Genomic DNA, 24,152 nt, shown 5'->3' on the forward strand with positions numbered 1-24,152 from the left:
CGGATGTCAGTGTGAACTACAGTTCAGCAATAAATATTTGAGCATCGACAGAAAGATAAACTAAGAAAAAAAGCAGTGCCAAATGAACAGTGTTGTCACAAACTTTGCAGAATAAAATTGTTTGATTTCTTCCCTGGTGATTTGGCTGCAGATGAAAATGTCTTCAGGATTAAGATTTCATGCTTGCGTTTCTATGCCTTTTGATCATCCATCAGCAAATGGATGCATCAAAAATCATTTTATTTATTTATTTATTTATTTGTTTTATGATTAGTTAGATATGCTGGCAGAAATATGAGAAGCATTTGCTATTCCTATACACTTATGTGCATAGATTTTCTTTGAATGCATAAGCAAACATTTCTTTTACTTTAATATATTGCAGCTTCAATTTGTATAACTAATCAATAGCATCACAAAAACTTCTGAGGATGTCAGTATTAAACTATAACCAATGATTCTTAAAGCATTTAACCAAGGGAATTAGATGTATTACTTTTTAGTAACTGTGTGAGTAATATATCATTGTAAGGAATCATTGTAAGCCCCCACCCAGACTCACTGGAGAAGAGCCTAATGTTGGGAAAGGTTGAGGGCAAGAGAAGAATGGTATGACAGAGAATGAGGTGGCTGGATGGAGTCACTGAAGCAGTAGGCGTGAGTTTAAATGGACTCCAGAAGATGATAGAGGACAGGAAGGCCTGGAGGAACGTTCTCCATAGGGTCGCGATGGGTTGGACACGACTTCTCAGCTAACAACAACAACAAAGGAATGACAACTTGTTCTGGCTAATCACAATTTTTAAAACATTGCATTAATTACATATTTACAATTTGTAGAATTTGCACTTATAATTTCTGTTATGTAGTTAACTGAATTGTCCTATGAGGTCAAAATGTTTTTTGTAGCTATCTTGAGAAGTATGCAAGTAGTCCTTCACTTATGACTACTTGCTTAGTGACCGTTTGAAGTTACAACAGACCTCTCCAGGAATTCCAAAGTTATGATTACCGCCCTCTTCTCCACATAGCTTAGATGACTATAATTTATGTGGTCAGCAACTAGCTTGCACTGATGGCTGTTTGCAATATCCTGCAATCATATGCTCATGTTTTGCAATATTTTTGCCAAATGCCAATGGCATTTCGTTCAGATTTTCAACAAACCTGACCATTGGTTTGCTTAATGACTGCCATGATTGCTTTATGATCATGGCATTTGCATAACAATCACCTTTAAAAAGGTCATAAAATCAGGTGACCACTTTTATGACTGCTACAATTTATTACTGTAATGGGCAGATTCCATTGTGTTTTAAGTCAAGGACCGCTTGCAGAGATATCCTAAAATAGATTTTTAATCTGAATGAATACAATATGCATTCTGTTATTCCTAACTGGTAGACAAATAGGCTTTTGCCTAGTGTTTATAATTCAAAAGAACTGGAAATCATGGAGGCTGTTCTAGAACACATCAAAAAAGGAAAAGGTTTTGGATTTTCTCACATTCTGTGTTTTGTCTGAACAAAAAAAACATGAAGTATTAATCCAGTTATATCCTCTCCAATTTTTACAATCTAGTCCATTATGATGCAGATGGTCAGAAGTAGACAGGAACTGTGATTTGTATTCTTACATTTACATCTCTCTCTCTCTCTCTCTGTGTGTGTGTGTGTGTATCTTCAATTCTACGTGGGGAAAAACCCGAATGACCAAAGATGTGTGTGTGTGTGTGTGTGTGTGTCACAGAAGTGCATTTCTGACCTAAAATTTTAACTTATAAAAAATTTGAGCAGGTGAAATGTAAAAGGAGAAATTAATCCTTAATACCCTTATACGTATTTCTCCTTGCATAAATGAAAACAGTCTCACTATATTTTAGACATTCTCTGAAGGCTCGAAAAATGGGACAGGTACCATGTATGACTCATCTGTTGCATATTGCCCACATTGGATTAAATAACTTCTGAATGCTTCCAGAATGGTTTGCTTCTTTTGTTTATTCAATCTCATCATGTTTTGATTTCAGTACAAACACCAAAGTAATTATTCTCTTAACAGCAGTCAAGGATTTATTTTCATCATGGAAGGGTCATTGTTATTTAGTTTAATGGCCATTTTATTTCATATATTTATTCATTAGATTTCTACCTGCCATTTTTCAGGTACAATACAATGAAAATACAATGAGCCATGTGTTATATAACCAGTGCTTTTTTTCTTTTTTTAAAAAAAGGGCCGGAACTCAGAGGTGCTGTCACTGGGAGGGATGCTGGTGTCTTGCTATGGCGTCGCCGCCCGTCCTTTGCACCCCTGCCCCTGTGGCTCGGAGCCACATGCCGCGGGGATTCCCCTCCCCAGAGCCGCCATGGGGATTCCCCTCTCTGCAGTTGCCACACCACGGCCCATGCTGAGCCCCCACCCAGAGCTGCTCCGAACCCCGACTCAGAGCTATGTTCCTTGTGGCAGTGGTCTCCAGCGCCAAACAGCCTCTTTCCAACCACATCCAGAAAAAATTGTAACAAACATTGGAATTCTCAAGGCCATGTTTGGTATTTCACAGCAGTCTGTTACTGGAAGGAAAAAGCAATTCCTGCTGCATTACTGATCCCAGAGAAGCATTTGCATGTATGCAGGTATCCTCAGGGTGCCATAGTTATGGATGAGAAATATTGGTTGCAAAGTTGGCATTTCTGGATGTAATACAGATATTTTGGACTTATTTTTGTTTCTTTGCATGTTTGATATTTTTAAAAAGGCATATGCTACTGACTACACTTATGCATATATGTAACATCTTTTGCTAGGATACATGACCACTGCTTGTCCAGAATGTGAAATGTGAAAGATTGTGACTAAACAAAATTTTAATGTACAAATAATACCACCAGAAATTATTTTAGCCTTTTTAATAAATGATGTTATTGATGTTAAGCTCACCATGGAAAACATCATAGATTGTTATGTACATACTAGGTTAATTATTTAAAGACTGAAGTGCAACATAACTAGCTTCTAAATAATCTATTTTTCAAAACACACAACAGTCCAAACAGTAAAAGTAAAGTCCAAATTAATAATATTTCATTCTTAAGAATTGTTTAATTTAAAGTGGTTTAGTTGTAATAGATGGTTATAGATTCAAAATAGTTTTAAAGAGTGTACAAAAGATACTATTTTTTTCTAGCATCAGCTAAATTAGACACATTACATTGAGAAAAATGTTTCTCATTTCTTTCCTGTTACCTTTATTGATTTCATTGCAGAGATGTTAACATAAAAATATATTATTTTGTTATCTAATTTTACCTTCCAAAAGACAGAAACAGATGAAAAATGTGAGGTTGTTTCCTGTTGGCTTTTTTGAATTAGCTGTTTTAGATTCTAAAAGTTTAGTTCCTAAAGAAGTAACCTTGTAAATAATTTTAATGTCCTCCTCTAGTGCAGAGTAGGCAAACTTGGGTCTTTTATGACTCAAGGACTTCAACTCCCAGAATTCCTGATCCAGCATGGCTCAGCTGGAAAACCTCTCTCTTTTCCCTCAGTGTGGCTGGCTCAGGATTTCTGGGAGTTGTCCACGAATCATAAAAAAGAGCCAAGTTTAGGACACTGAGGTTGTCGATCAGAAGGTCAGCAGTTTGGCGGGTCGAATCCCGAGTGCCGCGTAACAGAGTGAGCGCCTGTTACTCATCCCAGCTTCTGCCAACCTAGCAGTTCGAAAGCACATAAAAATGCAAGTAGAAAAATAGGGACCACTACAGTGGGAAGGTAACAGCGTTCCGTGTGCCTTTGGCGTCTAGTCATGCCAGCCACATGACCACGGAGACGTCCTCGGACAAACACTGGCTCTTCGGCTCTAGGCTCTTCCCCTAGAGTTGGAAACGACTAGCACGCATGTGCGGGGGAACCTTTACCTTTACCTTTAAAGCCAATAGAGGGAGGGGTTTTTTTTCAAAAGCAAAGGTGCTGAAAGGCCGTTCTGAGTGTTCTATGAGAAAAAAAGCCCTGTATATAACTATAAAAATTAATTATAGGCCCATCTTAAACATAAATGTCCAAGATCACCACAGATGTGGACTGCAGCCAAGAAATTAAAAGACGCTTGCTCCTGGGGAGGAAAGCCATGGGAAATCTAGACAGCACACTGAAAAGCAGAGACATCACCCTGCCAACAAAAGTGCATATAGTCAAGGCTATGGTCTTCCCAGTTGCAATTATGGCTGTGAAAGCTGGACCATAAGAAAGACTGCACCAAAGAATTGAGGCCTTTGAACTATGGTGCTGGAGAAGACTCCTACGAGTCCCTTGGACTGCAAGGCGATCAAACCGGTCAGTCCTAGAGGAGATCAACCCTGACTGCTCTTTAGAAGGCCAGATCCTGAAGTTGAAATTCAAATACTTTGGCCACCTAATGAGAAGGAAGGACTCACTGGAGAAGAGCCTAATGCTGGGAAAGATTGAGGGCAAGAGAAGAAGGGGACAACAGAGAATGAGGTGGCTGGATGGAGTCACTGAAGCAGTAGTTGTGAGCTTAAAGGGACTCCAGAAGATGGTAGAGGACAGGAAAGCCTTGAGGAACGTTGTCCATGGGGTTGCGATGGGTCAGACACGATTTCGCAACTAACAACAAAACATAAATGAAACTGTCTAAAATAACCGTTTTTTAAAATAACTTGCTAAAGTACAACAATGGAGATGAGCTGAACAAATTTTGATAGGAAGGCTGTTTCGGAGTACAGAGATATCAATAGGGGGAAAAAGCACTTGAATGTTTGTCTTCCCATTAGTTCAAGTGTTTCTCCCAAACATCCAAAGTAATATAGGCTGAAATTGATTGGAGAAAGTGATCTTGCAGATACTGAACCACCCATAGTCAGTTAGATGAGTTGGCTGTGTACAAATTTGATAAATATATAAATTCTAAAAAAAGCAACTGCAACCTATATATATAATTTGGCATTACTACGGATAGCCCTTGACTTACCATCATAATGGAGTCTGCCCGTTCTGATTGTAAGTTGTGATGGTCATAAAATGGGTCGCTCATGTAGGTGACCCAATTTTATAACTTTGGAGGGGTTATTAACTGAATGCTGTGGTTGTAAAGCAACTACCATGGTCATTAAGAAAACCAGTTGTTTGCTATGGGACTGGTTCTGCTGAAAACTGGAAATAAATGCCAGCTTTCAACAAAAAAGTCATAAAACATAGTTACATGACTGTAGGATGCTGCAAACAGTCATAAATATAGGTTCGTTGCTGAGCACCTGAAATACAGCCATATGATTGCAGGGGGACATCATAACGTCAGAATAGGATTGTAAGTATCCCAGGGAGGTCCATCATGACTTTGAATGATCTTTAAGCAACCAGTTATAAGTTGAGACTACTTATATAGAGCTGTATAGAGAATTCGGGGGAAGCTGCTATTTCAGATCTCTTGAATGTAACAGATAAGCACCTCAAGTTAATAAAAATGCCTGGATGCATTCTGATGCAGACTGTGATATTTTCCTGTAATCTATATTTTGTACGTAATTAGTGAATAGTCAGTAAGTGACTGGAGACTGGAGTTTATTGCTGGAAGGCTATTGTAAGGGACTTCATGAAATGCAGCATCTACTTTGCAAACACAGAATTCTACAATGGAGGGGCTGAACAGACTCCCTTCTCTTCCTGTGATTCAAGAGGACACAACCGGAAGCAGTGAAACTTGGGAAGAATTTCTTTTGCTGGGACCCAACCCAAGGAACTTTAGTCCTGCTGCAGAATTTCAGGGTCCTCTTGTTTTAATATTATTACAGTTCTCATTTGACTGAGTGGCCAATAGGGATAAAAATCATTCCAGAAAACTAAATACTAGAGTATTTAGTTTTGACAATGACCCACCTGGCACTCTGTACCTCTTTAGTGTTTGGTTATTTTGAAGGTGTTATAAAAAGGAACTAATTATCTTGAAGATTAGTCTTCAATGCCACCTCAAAATATAAGAAATGAAGGGGAGGGAAATCTAATAAAAAAATAATAGAGCAGTGTCCCAAAGATTCTTTTTCAGGAGGCAACTGGACTTCCTTGTTTTTCTTTGAAGACATTTCGCTTATCCAAGAAGCTCTGACTGGAGGGTGGGGAGCTGAAGAAGCTTCTTGGATGAGAATCGAAACGTCTTCAAAGAAAAACAAGTCCACTAGCCTCGTGAAAAAGCATCTTTGGGATAACTATGACCTGGATGACTGAGAATCTCCAAAAATGGAGGTTTGTGTGTGTGAGAGAGAGGGAGGGAGAGACTTAACTGATCTGTATTCATTACAATAAGTAACAGTTTTACTGTAAAGATTGTTGGCTGGCATAGAGTGAAGGTCTCACCAACGTAGACACTCAATCCACCTTTCTTCCATGGTAATAACTATGAAAAATTGCTGATGCCTTCCCTGATATCTATATTGCACTGTAATTAATATTGTATTGCTTTGTTTTGAAAGCCACCCCCACTCATGTTACCTTGACATAATCTTATACTATGTACCTGAGGCAGAACCTCCAATGCTCACATTAGCTAATAATGGAGATACGTGCTAATTAGAAAAATCTGTCAATAACTTCCATTATAATCTTCAGCTTTTACAAAAAATTCAGTGTATGAATTGAAAAACAATAGTGTGGCAAGCAAATTAAAATGTTGATTTAAGATTGGAAAGGGAAATTATCAAGGGATTGGAATCTGATTCTAATTTCACTTGACTATCTTCTTTTTAGGCTGATAAAGTTAACATATTTTTCAGTTTCAGCTTTGTGCCATTATTTAGTGGTTTCACGAGAATACAATAATAGGCATACATTCATTCTAAAATACAATATTTTTTATTTTGCCATTAAAAAAAGCAAGTACCATTTCTGTATCAGTTATTTTATTAAGAATTAATACTAACAGATGAAAGTAACAAAGAAACCTAAGAGAAGAATATAGATTTTTTAAAGAAAGGACGAAATGTGGAAAAAGAAAAGAAAAATTCCCTATCCTATTTTTTATAAACTCATCTCTTAAACTTCAGCTGTCTTATTGCTCAATAAAATTCCAATAAAAATTAACAAAAGTACGTAACAATAGAGGTATACAGTCTCTCTTCATTTAGTCTAAATCCCCTCTTAGCAATTGATGGGTGGAATAAAAATGCTACTCTAAAGATATGGCTGACTATGCAGTGAACTATAATAATACTTGTTCCAATTCAATTCCATTTTTACTACAGTCAACAGACCAGCATTACAAATAAAGAATTAAGAACAACAATTACAATAATAAATTAATTAATTAAATTTAAAAAATAGAAACAGACTATAAAATACTGTGATTAGTGGTAAATTATCAGTGGGCAGCTAGAGTCTGCCTAATTTTACTTCGTACTGATCTGATAACAGCAATGTACATAAAAGAGATTTTCAGTATTTTATTAGGTGAAGTATTATTATAAAGTGAGAAGATGCAGCATAGTACAACCTGAGCTGTAGCTTCAATGGTCCCTTGACCACAGGAGCACAATCTCAGTTCATGTATTTTTTGTATTGGCCCTCCAAAACTGCTGTGGGATTTATATTGCAGCCTACTAAAGTTAATGCCCTTCAGATTTTTAGGAGTTATATGATAAAAGTATCGCTGCTTTAAAAGGGGGAGTTTGACTGCTCCAAAAAATGTTCTTGGGAAGAGCAGCCCATAATAACCTTAACACCTAATCCAGATCCTTAGGAAGACTTGATAGGTGGATAAAAAAGCCAAATCCGGTATAAACATCTGACTGACAGGAATGAACTATAATAGTAAAAATGAAAGTTATTAAATATTACCAGAAATAATAATCCCTTATTTATCCCAAGCTGAGAACATAACATTTATGTAAAAACATAAATATTACAAACTAATCCACTATACAATTGAATATATCCAAAAGGCAAGCTATCCAATCCAGATAAACATTCAACATCATCAAAAAGAACAACTAATTTTGTGGGTTTTTTTCCTTCTTCCTCCCAGCCATTCTTAAGTCCCTTAGATAAAAATCCAATTCTTGAACTTGTTATCTTCTTTATGCAAGCTCATTTGTACTTTTCAGTAAATATATTTCAATTCAAAAGGATAGTCCACATTGTTCTTTGGGTATATTATTTGTATGTCTTTGTTATTTTTAAATGATCATCCAGTTCCTCTTGTTGATCCACTGTTTCCATCTCTTTCTTGTAAGTTGTAATTTTAAGTCTCCTTTAAAGTCCATTTCATTTGTCTTCAAAGGACTATGTTCATCTTCAGTAACCACTTTTTGTTCCAGTAAAGAATTAAAAAGCTCAATCACTTCATACACCACAGATCAAAAATTTCCTTCAAAGTAGCCATCATCTGCTTTAGTAATCAACCTTCACAGGCTTGTTTTGCATTTAAATATAAGCAAAACATATTTTCCCAGAGTTTTCCCTGTCTAATTAATTTCAAAATATTTCCTTAAATCATTTTCAAAAAGCTTTAGCATTTAAACTGTTTAGAAACAACTCTAAAATCTAAAGTCATTCCTTTGCTGTCTATTGCTGTCTAAGTTAACAAAATAAATATCTTACAAAGGTGAAAAGAGGTAGTTTCATTTCTTTTAAACAGATTGAAGGAAAAATCAGCCAGTGACAGGCTTTTAGTTGTAAAAGTTTTTTTTTTAATCTTAAAGAGGCAGTACAAAAATTAAACTCAAAAGTTATTAAAAACACAAGACTTGGTCAAGCTTTGCAACCACTGGGGAATCATCTAATGATTTGACAAGCAATTCTGATTTGAGCTTGTTGGTTTTTTGGCAGTTTGCAGTGCTCAAATTAAAAAAGCAATCTGTTCTCTAACCCTGAGTTTGGGGGGGGCGAATAACAGTGTCCTACAGGTCTGTTCTTCCTCAGAAGGGTCATGTGAAAGACATTGAGCAGAAATCTGCAAATATACTAAGAATTAAGATGTTCACATGGTTTGCTCTCTTATAACCTCTGTGTAAGACATGTTCCTAGTCCTCAGTTATATTCATTGTTCACCAATGTCGTTTCTAGACATCTTTTCGTATGTTGTTTTTCATAACTCCTGAAAACCAGGGTGCATATCCTTATTGGGGCAATCTCACTTAGAGCTCAGGTTACCTCCTTATGCCAGAAAAACAACAGAACTGCTTGTCAAATCATTAGGAGATTCCCCAGCACTCTCACAGAGCCTTCAGGATCTGTTATGTACCTGAAGTGGGACCTCTTAATACATTTATTAGTTTCACAGAGATCCAGAGTGCCCATGATATCCAGTTCATGAGTGGTTAAAGAGTAAACAAAGAGATAATAACTAATCACCCATGAATGATTTTAAATGGATTATCAGTTGGAAAGGGAAGAAAATGTAAAAGAGAAGTGCTACTTCCAAAGAATTTATTCAGAGCAGAAAGATAACAAGAGAGAAAAGGATTATGCATCCATATCCTTTAGCGCTTTTTTATTACCCATCATTTTTCTAGTATAAGTGAAAGATAATGAGCTTTTCTGGTTTAAATGTTGGACTTGGATCAGGGAAAAGCCAATTTAAATCCCTATTCAGTCATGAGGTTCACCAGCCCTTCCACTTTTTCTCAACTTAATCTAGCTAGCAGAATTGCTGGAGTTATAAAATGGTCAGGGACTATCATGAGTTTCTGCAAAAATACATGGGTTTGATTATTATTTACTACAAATATTTTTATCACATAGTTGTATAATTCCAGGAGCCTTATTCTAAACATTCATTAAAATATCTCTGAAAAGTGAATTTTGAGAATTTGAGGTTCCTGTTTCTAATGGAGAGTGTTGCACTGCTGGATCTTTATAACCTAAAATAAATGTTTCATCAGCTAGTTAATAACACACTTGTGCATTCAGATACACACAAATCCAGGCACAAACATATCACACGTTGTGCCTAGAACTTGTCTAGATATTGGGGTGGGTCACTGTTTCTCTTTACCCTATTATGATAGAGAATATAGCTGGTGGCTGTTGCTGTGTTTAGCAAAAGATTTAAGTGGAGAGGAAAGGGAAATTCATTCAAGATACTTCCACATTTCCCAGTTCTTTTATACCACTTGTTAAGTTATAAGCCTTAATAACAAGATTTATAGCTAAAACGTGTGAGAGTTTCAAGTATGGTGATTTATGTTTTAAATTGCAACATTTAGCACTTCATACTTTAATTTAGACAGATCACCTATTTCCTTAAATGCTTAAGTAATGTTCCAAGCTGCAGTTATTGATTCTCTTGCATTTATTACAAGGAGGTCGTATTTGCCCTGTCCTCTTGGGAATGTGGCTCCCGAACTGCATCTTTGCCACTGACAGCTCAGACCTCTGATACATAACCAAAGGCCTTGCCTAATACCCTGCAACTGTCCAGGGAATTTTTATTAAGTAAAGGCATCATTAAAGTAGACAGAATGATGAAGTTTAATGAGCATCTTTCTCCCTTATTGTTAGTTTTGCTGTTGCAGCCAGAGTACTCTCATTTGTTACTCTCAGTGGGGCAGGATAGAGAATACAACAAGCTTTTTTAGCGAATTGGATACCTTTTTTATAATAAAACAAAGATTTGCATATCTCATCTGATAGCAGACTTCTCAGCAAGTATGCATTTATAACTACCTATATAACCAAGAAAAAGCATGATATAAATATATAAAACATATATTTATATATAAATATTTAAAAATATATTTTTACAAATAAATAAGATTTTACCAAGATGTTTATTTGTAAAAATATTTTTTCAGATTCATACTAAAATCTGGAAAACAATGTACCTTTTTCCTTAAAAAGAAAGCTGCATATCACATCTGACTATAGTGGTTTAGAAAGATTCTGCCCTCTATCGATTGCAATTACAGCACCAATATTTTTTTAGTTTCTTATGTGGGAATCTTATAAATGGATCCTAGCTCCACAGAGAATTCCTGCTCCAAACGATTTGGAAATAATACAATTGAAAAGCATTTTGAATGTGTTGTGGATCACAAGCTTAATATGAATCAGCACTATGATAAGACTGCTGGAAAGGCAAATGCAGTTTTAGACTGTATCAATAGATGTATGATTTCTAAAGCTGTGCAATATTCCATAAAAAATGCTTCAAGATTTCATAGCAGTTTCCATGCATGTTCACTTTCCTGTATCAATAGATGTATGATTTCTAAAGCTCTGCAATATTCCATAAAAATGCTTCAAAGATTTCATAGCAGTTTCCATGCATGTTCACTTTCCTGTGGATACATAAACCACTGGTAGCAGTTTCTCTGCGTACATGTGTATGCACAGCCACTTCCCAAGTGGAGGCAGACACCTGCAATCAGCCAGGAATACTTGGCACTTGAGTCTGTAAATGACAGGGCTGCTTTAATAATTCAAAAGGATGTGCTTTAAATTTATTACTATCATTCCAAAGCACCAGTTTTGAAGGATTTGCACAGCTCTAATAATTTCTGATTCATTGGGACTAAAAGTTCCATTTTATTGTGCATACAATTTTACTACACATTACTATGTACAGTTCTTGGCACCAAACTGTAAGATTCAAAAAAGAACAGATGTAGAGAAGAGTCACAAATATTAGATTTATAAAGTTGGGAAGGTGTTAGAGATCATCTCATTCAACTCCCTGCTCAATGCAAGATTCACCAGAGCACCCTAAAAGATGACCACCCAGCCTCAGTGAATAAGAGCTTGTGACTTCATTTATCAGCCTGTTTTATTGTCTGATAGCTGAACCAGTCTCCGTCTAGTTTTAATCTTGAACTTTTGGTCTTGCCCTCTAAGGAATGAATTCACAAAGAATGAATCCAGATGAACAGATTCTAAGTCTTACAAAGAAATGCTGAGGGACCTGCCTATTTTGTAGCTTTCAGAAGAAAGGATAAAGCAGAGATATGCTAGCATCTTTTAAGGATCTGAAAAGATATCACATAAAAAATTATCATGCATAATATGAACAATAAAGTTACAGGAAAGCAGATTCTGGTTAAGTTGTCAAAAATTTCTTATCAGTAGAAATTCAGCTGGACAGTTGCCAACAGAGGTGGTGGGCTTCCATTCCACGCTGTGTTTAAGAAAAGCTAATTTATTCCAATTCTGTGCTTCTATACTGTAAAGAAAGGGACGCGGTGGCTCATTGGATTAGGAAGCTGAGCTTGTCGATCAGAAGGTCGGCAGTTTGGCGGGTCGAATCCTGAGTGCCGCGTAACAGAGTGAGCACCTGTTACTCGTCCCAGCTTCTGCCAACCTAGCAGTTCAAAAGCACATAAAAATGCAAGTAGAAAAATAGGGAACACTACAGTGGGAAGGTAACAGCGTTCCGTGTGCCTTTGGGGTCTAGTCATGCTGGCCACTTGACCACGAAGATGTCCTTGGACAAGCGCTGGCTCTTCAGCTTTGAAACGGAGATGAGCACCGGCCCCTAGAGTTGGAAACGACTAGCACGCATGGGCAGGGGAACCTTTACCTTTACCTATACTGTAAAGAGCTATTATATTAGTGCAATGTAGTTAATGCACCCATGCACTATAAACAATTACTTTGGCATTGTTCTGTCATGTCATTACAAAGGACGTTGTTTTTATTATTGCAGCCATGTTATCATTGTCAGCATTCAATAATCTTTTTCAAGCAAATTCACTGAAAGAAAGCTGTATTTTATATTCTGAAATTTACAGATAGATCTGGTCTAGGGAGTCCCTTTGTTAAATTATTAACACAGCTTTTTTCAATTTTGTGACACACAGTCATAGAATTGAAGCTTGGCACAGAAATTAGGATGATAACTGAACTTGTATACCTCAGTTTTGCTTCAGAGTGCAAAAATAAAACTAGATCTTAGTCAGAAATCATGAGTTGTGCCTTAGAACCATTGAGAATCATATATAGATAATCCTCACTTTAACAACCATTTGTTTAGCAACTGTTTAAGTTAAAATGGCACTTAATAACTTAAATGATATACTTAACAATCATAGAAAAAGGTCATAAAATATGGGGTGACTCATTTAAGAACTGACAATGGAAATTTTGGTCACAACGTGGCCTTAAGTTGAGGTCTACCTGGATGGATAGATGGAGGGAGGGAGGGAGAGAGACAGACAGACAGACATATATACACATATACACCTAGTGGCACAGAGAATGCAGTATTGCAGGCAAACCTGGCCCACAGCATGGAATTTGATTCTAACGGACTCAAGGTTTACTCAGCCTTCTATTCTTCCAAGGTTGGTAAAATATAAATAATATTTTATATTGTTGGCAGGAGCCACAGAATAATCAGAGAATGACAGATTGGAAAGGGCATTGGGATATCCTCAGTGATGGGATTCAAATACGTGAACTGGTTCTCTGTATGGATGGTGCTTCCAGAAGTCCATTCTGGGCCTGGGCAACAAAAAAATTAGCTACTGGTTGTGCCGAAGTGGTGCAAACTGGCTGAGTCCCACCACTGGATATCCTCCTTTTGCACCTCCCTGGTTTAGCAAGTTCAGTGCAGTTTTTAAACCTGCACTCCATTTTCCAACTTACATAATGAGCAGTTTCTTTTAACTTTTTCTTAAGTGATATGCAAATGAGGGTGGTGTTCAACAAGATAGAGAGCACTCTTTAGGGAAGGAATTATAAGAATAGGCCCTTCCTGTTTCCTTAAACAAGTTTAATAAAAATCTGCTAAACTAATTGAATGAAACACACATATTGTATGTATGAATCTATCTTATTAAGGTTTCCCAATATTGTCCTCTCCGGTGGCCACAGTCTCAATACTGTAAAAACATTTGTTTTGAAGGTTGAATGTGCTGAGCTTGGTGGCATATGTATGATATATAACAGATACCAGATTTTGCTTGCTTTTATTATCATATTTTATTATTAGTATGGCTGTTCTCCAAATAAGAAAGTTTAGAGAACCTTTTCTCTCTTGACACCTCAAACAACCTCTAAAAGACACTTTGTCAACAGAGCAAGTCTTACATTTGCATCCTGTTTGTTTTGAAGGCTTTTAATTTTAGTTTAAGTAAGAATTACTCATAAATTATCCATTAATTGCTCTCTGGTGTTCAGTGTAAATCCTTTCAGCCTTAGAGTCTATTTAGCTTTCTTGTGAGTGCCAGCGATCTTAATTGCAGGATACTTCGTCAACATTTAATCAGGGGGTCTGTATTAATGTGGCATTGATGTGTTGGTAGCTCTTTTCCAGCAATCCATCATGTGTGAGAAGCTGGCACTATTGCTTGGTGTCACTTTATCAAGCCCTTGAGTATTCCAGTTAGACTGCAAGCTCACTTTCCTTGATATCGCCATTCTGTCTTATTAGTTCAATCCAATTTTTGTCAGTGTCTCCAAATCTTTAAGAATCTAACAAGTTTTTCTTATTTTGCCTTCCCTGTTGTTTTTCTGTCCCCTTTTTCCTTCCAACTCTGGTGGTGGTAATAATAATAATAATAATAATAATAATAATAATAATAATAATAATAATAATAATAAAAATTTGGATGTCATAGGGAATTTCAAAACTTGCTGAACTGTTTTTCATAAAATAACATTCTTGTATTAGACAAAATGTTTTACGTGCTGCGTTGAAAGCCCTGAGTTAGTGATAGAGCTAACAGCGTTCTTTATGTAATCTCTTTGCAGCCTTTACGGAAGACACATGCAGGCAAACCCTGAACCTCCAAAAAAGAACAACGATAAGTCCAAAAAGATCAGCCGTAAACCTCTAGCAGCCAAGAATAAATAAAGCACCAGCATATATCATCCTTGTTACATTCTTTTGCATGTGCCTAAACTTTTATGTTATCATAGGAAACTGTTGTTTTATAAAGAAAAGAAATAAATACCTTTTTATATCCAGAGGAACCAGAAAAGTGCAAATTGTCTAAGATAGTTAATCCATTGTTAGAATTATTAACCACTAATTGCTTAAGTTATACAGCCATTTTGTTCACCAAAAAGAATGTAATCTATTCTGAATACATATGTAAAATGTTTCTTTTGAAAAAGTAACTAGTTCCCACAATTGGCTACATGTTATTGCTGCATCACACCATGTATCATTTATATTTTATGTTATCTGTTATTAATAAATACAGCTTTAAAAAACATTTTTGAAAGGACCTGTGATTTTTTCTAAGTCTGTTACCCAATCTAAAGCATTGTTTACCTCTGGAACTACCAGTAGTTGTCCCCAGGTAGATTTCAGGTGAATGAGTTATCCCTAATTACTATTTTAGACTTTTTTATTAAGTGGATTGCCTTATCTTAGTCTAGGATGTTTGTTGGACTCCAGCTCTTGTGAATATTTGTGAGCACAGCTAATGGAATCTGTGAGTTGGAATCCAACAACAATGGGCAATCTGTAACCTCTCCATTCATGTTTTGCCTGGAGAATCCAGACCCCTTTTGCCTATAGAACAGAATGACCTAATATCTGTTTACTGCCATTAAATTTCACTGGTTTGGTTTCAAATCTTTTGGCTCTACTCTTGCACTGAAAACCCAGATGTCAGTCTCCTACGAAAAAGTTTCTTTTCCCCCACTCTTTCCCCATAGGAAAAGACACTTATAAACACTGTGGAATCTCCAGGCAGATCCCCAGGAGTCCTTTTTACATGTTGGCAAAGAGAATGAACATAAGCCCAATCTTATATTAAGGGAGTGCCCTTTCTATATTTTCTGTTCCAAGATGTCAGCTGGGAAAAAAAACCCATTGCCTTCATTTTTAGTGATAACAAGCATATTTTCTAAGTCAGTTATAATATAGAGCAGGGTATCTAACCTCGGTGATTTTAAGACCTATGGACTCTCCTAGCTGGAGAAATCTGGGAGTTGAATCTCATAGGTCTTAAAGTTACCAGGTTGGCACCCCTGAGACAGAGCTTTTGGTGTTAGAAATTATTTCAGCTTCCCTTTTTTTAATTGATATGTTATTCTTACCTGTACAGTTCAGTCCTTGCTATCTTTCCTTCTAAAGGAGGAAAGCAGAAAACTGTCTTAGAAGTAGACTTCCAACTGCAATTTTTAGAAAAAAAACTTTCTCATTTGAAGAGTTCCTTTCAATATCTGATGTTTCTTTAATGTAGCAAAATAAGAGAGGATCCTAATAGTACTCACTTTCCCTTGGGAGAGCTGCAGGGGAAGGGAGTTTGAAAGTTTCCGCTAAATTTGTTGCCAGAGGAAGTATCTGTAGTTACTTAAAGCCTATACTGTTTCCAAACTTAGTAACTAGTTCAGGGGTAGGCAACCTCGGCTCTTTTATGACTCATGGACTTCAACTCCCAGAATTCAGCATAGCTGATTCAGGAATTCTGGGAGTTGAAGTCCATGAGTCATAAAAGAGCCGAGGTTGCCTACCCCTGCTCTAGTTGATCAAACAGCCTCCTCCTTCCTACCTTTAATGATCAGGAAAATATGAAAGTACAGAGTTTCCAATTCATAGCAGTATAACAGCTAAAACAAGTGGTGGCTGAATGCATTCATAAAGCAAATATATTAATATGAAATCCCCCCACCCCCATGCTTTCTTGTTCCTTCTTCCAGCTAAACATTTGTACATGTCCTGTGGCAGTAACAAACCCAATTCTGGTCTGATGTAACACCCGGTCAGAAGAGTGCATATAGATGTGCATAAGCAGAAAACCCCCCACAAATAATTTGATACTTTACTCTGAAAAAAATGATGAATTTAGGTGAGGGAGAGGTAAAAAACCAAACTTGAAGCACCTTGGGGTTACCCAAGTTAATTACAGTGAATATATACATGACCATTTGTTCAAAAATCACTAGACTAAACCAGCAACTACTTCTTAGAAATCCTAAGTACTCTTACAAACTATTAACAGGGCATACTTAAAAGGTTAAAAGAGAAAAGGCTTCTGATTTACAAGAAGAAACTAGAACTGGTAATTAAGGAAAAGTAGTCTTTACATATTTCTTCCATCAGATGTGAAGTGTGAGATTCCCTTTACAATTTGTGCTAATGGGCAGGAGGGAAAAGATAATTTTCCAAGAACTGCACAGTTCAATGGGCTAGTATGCAAAGGCAAGTATAGTCCCTTCTGGGCATAGTGCACAGTAGAGTAACACTTTGCCTTTATTATTTACTTAATATATTGCTGCTTATTTAGAAAATCCCAAAATGATATGCTATCCTTACAGAAACTTAAAATTGAATTTAAGGTAAATCAGAAACTAATAGTTAAAATAATCCTCCCAAAAATACATGTTAGTTGTAAATGGCTGGTGGAAATTATGAAAATGTTGCTAAGTGCTATCAGGTTTGGGAACTGGCATATTACACAGGAAGGCTACTGCAGAAAAAAACTCCATATAGAGATGTTTTTAAAAAGGTAGATAAATAAAACCTGCAAACCATGATGGCATGTTATCATAGATATCCAAAGACAATTGTTTAGATCAGACATGTCAAACACAAGGCCCGGGGGCCGGATCTGGCCCGCGAAGTGGTTTCATGCGGCCCGCGAAGCCATCCTGGAAACAGTGAGGGAACGGCCCCCACTGCCTTGGCCCTGGCCCAGAGACCCTCCTTCTGCCAGAGACCCTCAGATCTGTCCCATTCCTGCCCAGGCCACCATAGACACCCTTGATGCGAACGATGTAGAGCTGGCCACGCCCACCCAGTAGGCCATATGCACTCTAGCCATGCCCACCCAGTAGGCCACGCCCACCCTGGCCATACCCACCCGGCCGCCTGAGGGCAACCGCAATGCTGATGCGGCCCTCAGTGAAATTGAGTTTGACACCCCTGGTTTAGATCATATGAGCCTGAGTTACTTAAGATTGTATGTTTCGATACTTTACTTTGATTCTGTCTCAATATTTCACCTTGATCTACCGTCTTTTGGGATATGGCACACAAATCCCTAGATTCATCTCACAGCTGAAGGACAGCCAGAAGATGAGCAGATGCTCTCCAGGTAAGGGATCCCTGGTGTTCCCTGTAGGCAGAATGTGCTTCCTAAGATCTGGGATGATGACAGCCCATTTACAGGCAGTGGGAATCCCCAAGGATTGGCAGAGGAGTTTACGACCCTTCTCTATGCTCATCATGGCTAATGGATGAAGATATGCTGCATTTCTAGGTACCATTGGGAAAGCATTGTTGCAGGAAGAGAGAAGGAAGAAAGAGACTTACCTGAGACCGAAGCAGAAGAAGCCAAGCTTGGAAAAGTGAGCACTTCAGCTAATATTGCTGCGAGCCCTTTTGACTAAGTTTTAATGTAATATTAGCTGCCTTGAGTTTTTTCATATATGTATGTATGTGTTGCTGGAAAGTTTTAAAGTTAGGTTACATCTGCCAAACGTTTATGGAAAACAGCATTTTTTTTATTATCCTACACCAAGCAAAGACAACCAGCAGCCCATAGGCTGCATGTGGGACCTTCTATAAACTCTTTATTGCAAACGAGCTTTTAAAATTATTTTAAATAAATATTTAAATATTATGTTTCCTAAAAATGAAAAGTACTGTTGCTTACTCATGTTGAAAATACAGAAAAGTCTGATACTTCCGCCCAACTTTCTCCTGATGTCAGTCTCTCTATCCTTTCTTTCCCCCTCTGCTGGCCAACACTTTTTCAAAAATTAATGCAACTTGCAGTCACAAAATATTGCCTGCCTTTTCCTTAATTCCTGGACATTATTTTTTTAAAAAAGAATTTTATTTACTGTTCATTAAGAGGACTGCAGCTATTTAATATGTAGCTCATGAATCTGAAGCTCAATAGTAATCTATTTTGAATGTGGACACAAAAATCAAATCTTTGACTTAACACTGGAGCCTTTACAACAACTTAATTGTCAGGAGGTCTATATTTTATGCATTATTAGAATGGGAAGCTGGGGAGACATCCAAAATGTAATATTTATCCTTCATTTGCCCTGGGTATATTTCTGCTAGTTGGAACAGAAAGTAAAATAGCCAATATGAAACCTTGTATGGTTTTGTCCTTTAAATTCCATTGCACAACATACCAATAACAGCCAAGAATTCACCTGAAGCACAAAGGTAGGTCCTGGGGAAATCAGCAAGAATTTATTTATTTTTTCCTTGCTCGTGTGTCTGTCCATTCAAAATAATATCAGAAGCAGCTACATAACAAATATCTTTGGACCTCAATTTGGCTTTCATGAGTTCACTTCATTTCCCCCCCTAAACTTATGTCTTGGAAAACAAGAACAATTCTTGAGCTTAAATATCACTTGAGCTGCTTTATACTGAATCTGTCTTTTTTCTCCCAATTTTCTGGCTGACACCCCCCCTTCCAAGTTTGTCCGGATAAGATATTTCTCATCATCTATTACCTAAAGCTTTTGATTTTGCTGCTAAAGAATGAACTTTATATAAGCGTGTATTCTACCACTGAAGCATGGTTGTCTTGTGATAAATATAGCTCCCTCTTGAACCAAATAAGAATTGTTCCTTTGATGTGTTTTTTTATTGATTACTTACAGTACCTTAATGTCCCTGTCTGGATGTCCTTTCTTTTAACTTCAAGCCATCTTTAGTAGAAATGAGTGGGATGCTTCATTGTATCAAGGGGAAAGCTTTCAGCACGTGCTGAGCAATACTTTGATGAGTTTTATACTTTTATAATTTCCAGAGTTGAGCCCTGGTGTTAAAAGATTCAGGGACCGAGTTACTGCTCAAATTAAGCTCATGCGGATGACAGTATTGTGCATCACTAACTTCCTTGTATGACAATTAATCAGCCAAGCCTTTCAAGGAGGACAAGCACATCACTGAAGAGTCATTTTGAAATGCTGTCAAAATATGAAGGTCTAATGCTGAACAACATCCAACTACATCATTTGCCTACATAATTGTATTGATAGATACTTTTTATTGGTTAATCTTAAAAAATGTTGATTGAGCCTAGTATTAGCCATTAGGTGGTATCAAACTTCTATGAGTTTGATTCTTTAAAACAATGGGCTTTCAATAGGATTAATGCTTTAATCCTATTAAGATGGTTCTTTCAATTAAAAATATTCTCAGCAACCATAATGTACATTTGATATCAAAGTTTAAATCCATTATACTCCATAACTAAATGGTGAATATTAGCAACTTTAATGTGAATGCAAATGTTAGACCTCTCCTCCCAACATGATTCTACAAGGCAAAGATAATTCACACTCATGTTTTCCAACCTCTTCATTAGTATATTGAAAGAAAAAAATCCAGAAAAGTCAACTTGGACACAATCAATTACTGAGACGTGCATTTCTAGAGACACCCAAGTCTCTAAGAGGTAGTCTGAGCAGGCAAGGTACAGTTACAACCAAGGAAGTTAAAGCAAAGACCATCTTCTGAAGAAGATAGCAACTAATGGAATATCAATATAGCAACTAATTGAAATCCTGTCAGTGAGCAGAGTGAGCCTGCAATACTGCATTCTAACCACTGTGCCACCCCAGAACTTTTATCATGAGGTTTATATCTTAATATCTTAAACTTCTCTTTTTCTCATGCCCCTCCAAAAACCAATGGGATTTGGGGACTTTTGCATAAGAGCTTACAGATTTAAGAATTTATTTGGCAGTGGTGATGTGTTTTGGGGGCCATTGCACCAAATTACCAAATGAAGCCTAGTGCATAGATAAAAAAGAAATAGTGTCTTTGAGACTTGGAGAACTTGCCATGTTAATAAATTATGTAAAATTAAAGTAAAAACTTTATACTCTGTTATAATTAATAAATGGATAATTTTTATATTTCTTTGGTAGCATTTTAATATATTTTAAATACACTTTAATCAAATATGATTCTCTATATGTTTTAGCATGGCCAAAATGCTAAGGATTATCAAGTGATGAGGAAATTGAATGCAGTATTCCAGGAGTGATGCAGTTAATTTCAAGTGATTTTTATATCAATCTGAATTTATTATTTTGAAATAAATCAGGGATAAAAATAATTGCCAGTTATAATTTCCTTGCAATATTAGTAGCTTTGGACTTCAGGCGTGCACCCTAAGGTACATTAATGTGGAGAAAAGGTATCCTAAGTTTCTCTCATCATCTTTTTGAAAGTATTTAACTTCACACATTGTACAAATAAAGTTGTATAAAGTCCTTATCCTGTTAAAAATGATTCCTGGAAATCTTCACTTGAGCAATAGAGCTGCACAAAAGTTGTATAAGCAATAATGAATTTTCAAGACTATAAAAATAATGTAATTCTTTCTTGTCTCTAGACTGGTGTTTATCTTTAAGGTATCTGGACTTCAACACCCAGAATTCCAAGCCAGCATGCTGCCTTGGGACTTCTGGACACTGAAGTCCAAACATCTTAAAGTTGCCAGAGTTGAGAAACACTAATCTAGATTCTCTTAACATTAAGAAAACCAAGATCATGGCATCCGGCCCCCTCAATTCCTGGCAAATAGATGGGGAAGAAATGGAGGTAGTGACAGATTTTGTTTTCCTGGGCTCCAAGATCACCGCAGATGGGGACTACAGCCAAGAAATTAAAAGATGCTTGCTCCTAGGGAGAAAAGCCATGGCAAATCTAGACAGCACACTAAAAAGCAGAGACATCACCCTGCCAACAGAAGTGCATATAGTGAAGGCTATGGTCTTCCCAGTTGCAATGTATGGCAGTGAAAGTTGGACCATAAGAAAGGCTGAGCGCCAAAGAATTGAGGCCTTTGAACTGTGGTGCTGGAGAAGACTCCTACGAGTCCCTTGGACTGCAAGGCGATCAAACCGGTCAGTCCTAGAAGAGATCAACCCTGACTGCTCTTTAGAAGGCCAGATCCTGAAGTTGAAACTCAAATACTTTGGCCACCTAATGAGAAGGAAAGACTCACTGGAGAAGAGCCTAATGCTGGGAAAAATTGAGGGCAATAGAAGAAGGGGATGACAGAGAATGAGGTGGCTGGATGGAGTCATTGAAGCAGTAGGCGTGAGCTTAAATGGAGTCCAGAAGATGGTAGAGGACAGGAAGGCCTTGAGGAACGTTGTCCATGGGGTTGCGATGGGTCGGACACGACTTCACAGCTAACAACCACAACAATCTAGATTCTAACATCTAGAAGAAGAAGCTATCAAAAAAAAGACACTAAACTCTATTAAAAAGCCATTAAACCTGCAGGTGAAAGGAATTAAAGAATATTCTTTTGGCAATGTGCTTTTATCTAGATGTTCTTTTCTCTCGATGTTCTTGGTATCTTCATTTTTTAGACACTAGATTTTCTAACTCTAAACATTAATTCAGTGTCTCAGTGTCAGTTTTTCTAGGTCCCAACAAAAAGTCTTTTGTCTACAAATATGCAAAGCATTAACCAAGTGAGAATCTTACATCTTTGGAACATGAAATAATAAAATCTAAGAGATGCAACAACTTCCAGGAGTGGTCAGCTACCAAATGTACTTCTAATGCAAGAAGGCACTGCAGATGTAGTTGAACAAATTTCCAGGCCCTTTACACATCTAGTCTAGCATTCTGTGTTGTATAGTAGCCAACTGGATATACTTGGGAAATTCACAAGCATTTCCCAATATATTTAAAGCATATTGCCTATGATTTAGCAGATGCTAAACAACAATCAATATTATTAGTCAAGAACAGTCTGATCCTTCATGAAGCTGTCCATTCCCCTTTTAATCTATCCCAATTGGCTGCCATTACCACTATTTCTGACAGCCAATTTGAAATGTTAACTCTTTAATTCATGTATTGATTTATTACTGATTTCATCACTTCGCTTAGGTGTCACTCTAATACAAGAGTGACTAAGTTGCTTGCAATTTCCACTATTTTAAAAATAGAAAAAAAGAAAGCACTATGAGCTTTTGGGAAAAGTATTTCTATTGATCCTGAATCTCTTTGCATTTAATTTCAATAATGACCTCAAATCCTATCACTGGAAAGAGAAAGAAAAAATCTTCTCTTTTTCTACATTATGAATGCCATGGATACATTTGTATATTGCTGACATGATACCACCACTCCTCCTTCCTTCCAAGCAAAAGCACCCAAAACTGCATATTATATGGGCTCATCCCAATTTGATAGAAAATGCCTGCACTTAACATAAGAATGTTCCCACATACAAAAGGACATTACTACCAAAATATCTGGAAGAAGCTATTCATTGTTTTAGAGCAAAAGTGTGTAACGTATGGTCCAGTTTGCTTGAATTTATCCCAAAAATCATTTGCACACAATATAGCCACAGTTCAGATAGGGTGACTGTAGTGATCACCATCAAGGTCAAGATTCCTGTACCAGTCCTTGTCTTACATCAATATTGGCTCCAAAACATTATTTGTTGAACGAACCATAAAGGTCTATTTAAACATGTTACTAAGCCCCAATATTCCCAGGTCACATTTAGCAAAAAATAATTCATAAAAGAATTAGTGCTTCTGGAAATCCTGCAATTACTGGATCGTTTGAGGAAAAGGCGATCCATTCAAGCCAATTTACATCATGTGGCCTGAATTTTCATCATACATTATGTTTCTGTCAATATATATTTCCCTAATCATGTAATTGATATAATTACTTAATTTGCATTACCAATAACTGCAGTTGATAGCAATGATGTAAAATGACACACCTAAATTAAATCAGTATGGCCTTGCCCTGGATTGGTCCCAAATATTTGCTGGTTTTAAACTCAAACCCAACCCAAACATCCAACATTTTTGTGTTTCTGATGACCTCATACCATCTAAAGCTTCCACTCCCATCTTAACAATCAGCACTTTGCTTCCCCAATCAGTCCCTCCACATTTCCTGGGTAGATAAATTTTAGCAGGCTTAGGGATCAGTTGGTCATGACAGCAGGGAGAACTACTGACAAGGCTGAGGCTTTAAATCAGGGGGCAGGCTGCAAGGGAAGTTTCCCTAAAGGTTAATTGTCAAGCAGAGTAGACATATTACCAAGAGCTGTTGGCTGAATCTTTTCTAAGCAGGAAACAGTCTGCAGGCAGAGCAAGATAAGCCATGCAGTTTATAGATACCTGCAATAGAGAAAGAGCTACATTGTTTTTAAAAAGAAACACTAGAAATATTTTTAAGGGTGCATAATGAAGCCAGCTGGCTTTTGCTTATTTGTTTGATTTGC

The 24,152-nt window shown here is 37.0% G+C and overlaps 1 protein-coding gene across 3 annotated transcripts in view; it reads left to right on the forward strand.

Annotated features, from left to right (window-relative positions):
* The window catches only part of RSU1 (Ras suppressor protein 1), a 119,262-nt gene extending 104,104 nt beyond the window's left edge, over nucleotides 1-15,158 (forward strand). For all 3 annotated transcript variants that reach the window (XM_083377422.1, XM_083377423.1, XM_083377424.1), the window contains one exon: nucleotides 14,692-15,158. In XM_083377422.1, the coding sequence (XP_083233548.1) occupies nucleotides 14,692-14,794 (103 nt within the window). In that variant the 3' untranslated portion in view covers nucleotides 14,795-15,158. The remainder of the gene's footprint in view (nucleotides 1-14,691) is intronic.
* Nucleotides 15,159-24,152: the final 8,994 nt, after the last annotated feature.

The sequence above is a fragment of the Vipera ursinii genome (genome assembly GCF_947247035.1).
Source record: "Vipera ursinii genome assembly, chromosome: Z".
In the NCBI taxonomy this organism is placed as follows: domain Eukaryota; kingdom Metazoa; phylum Chordata; class Lepidosauria; order Squamata; family Viperidae; genus Vipera; species Vipera ursinii.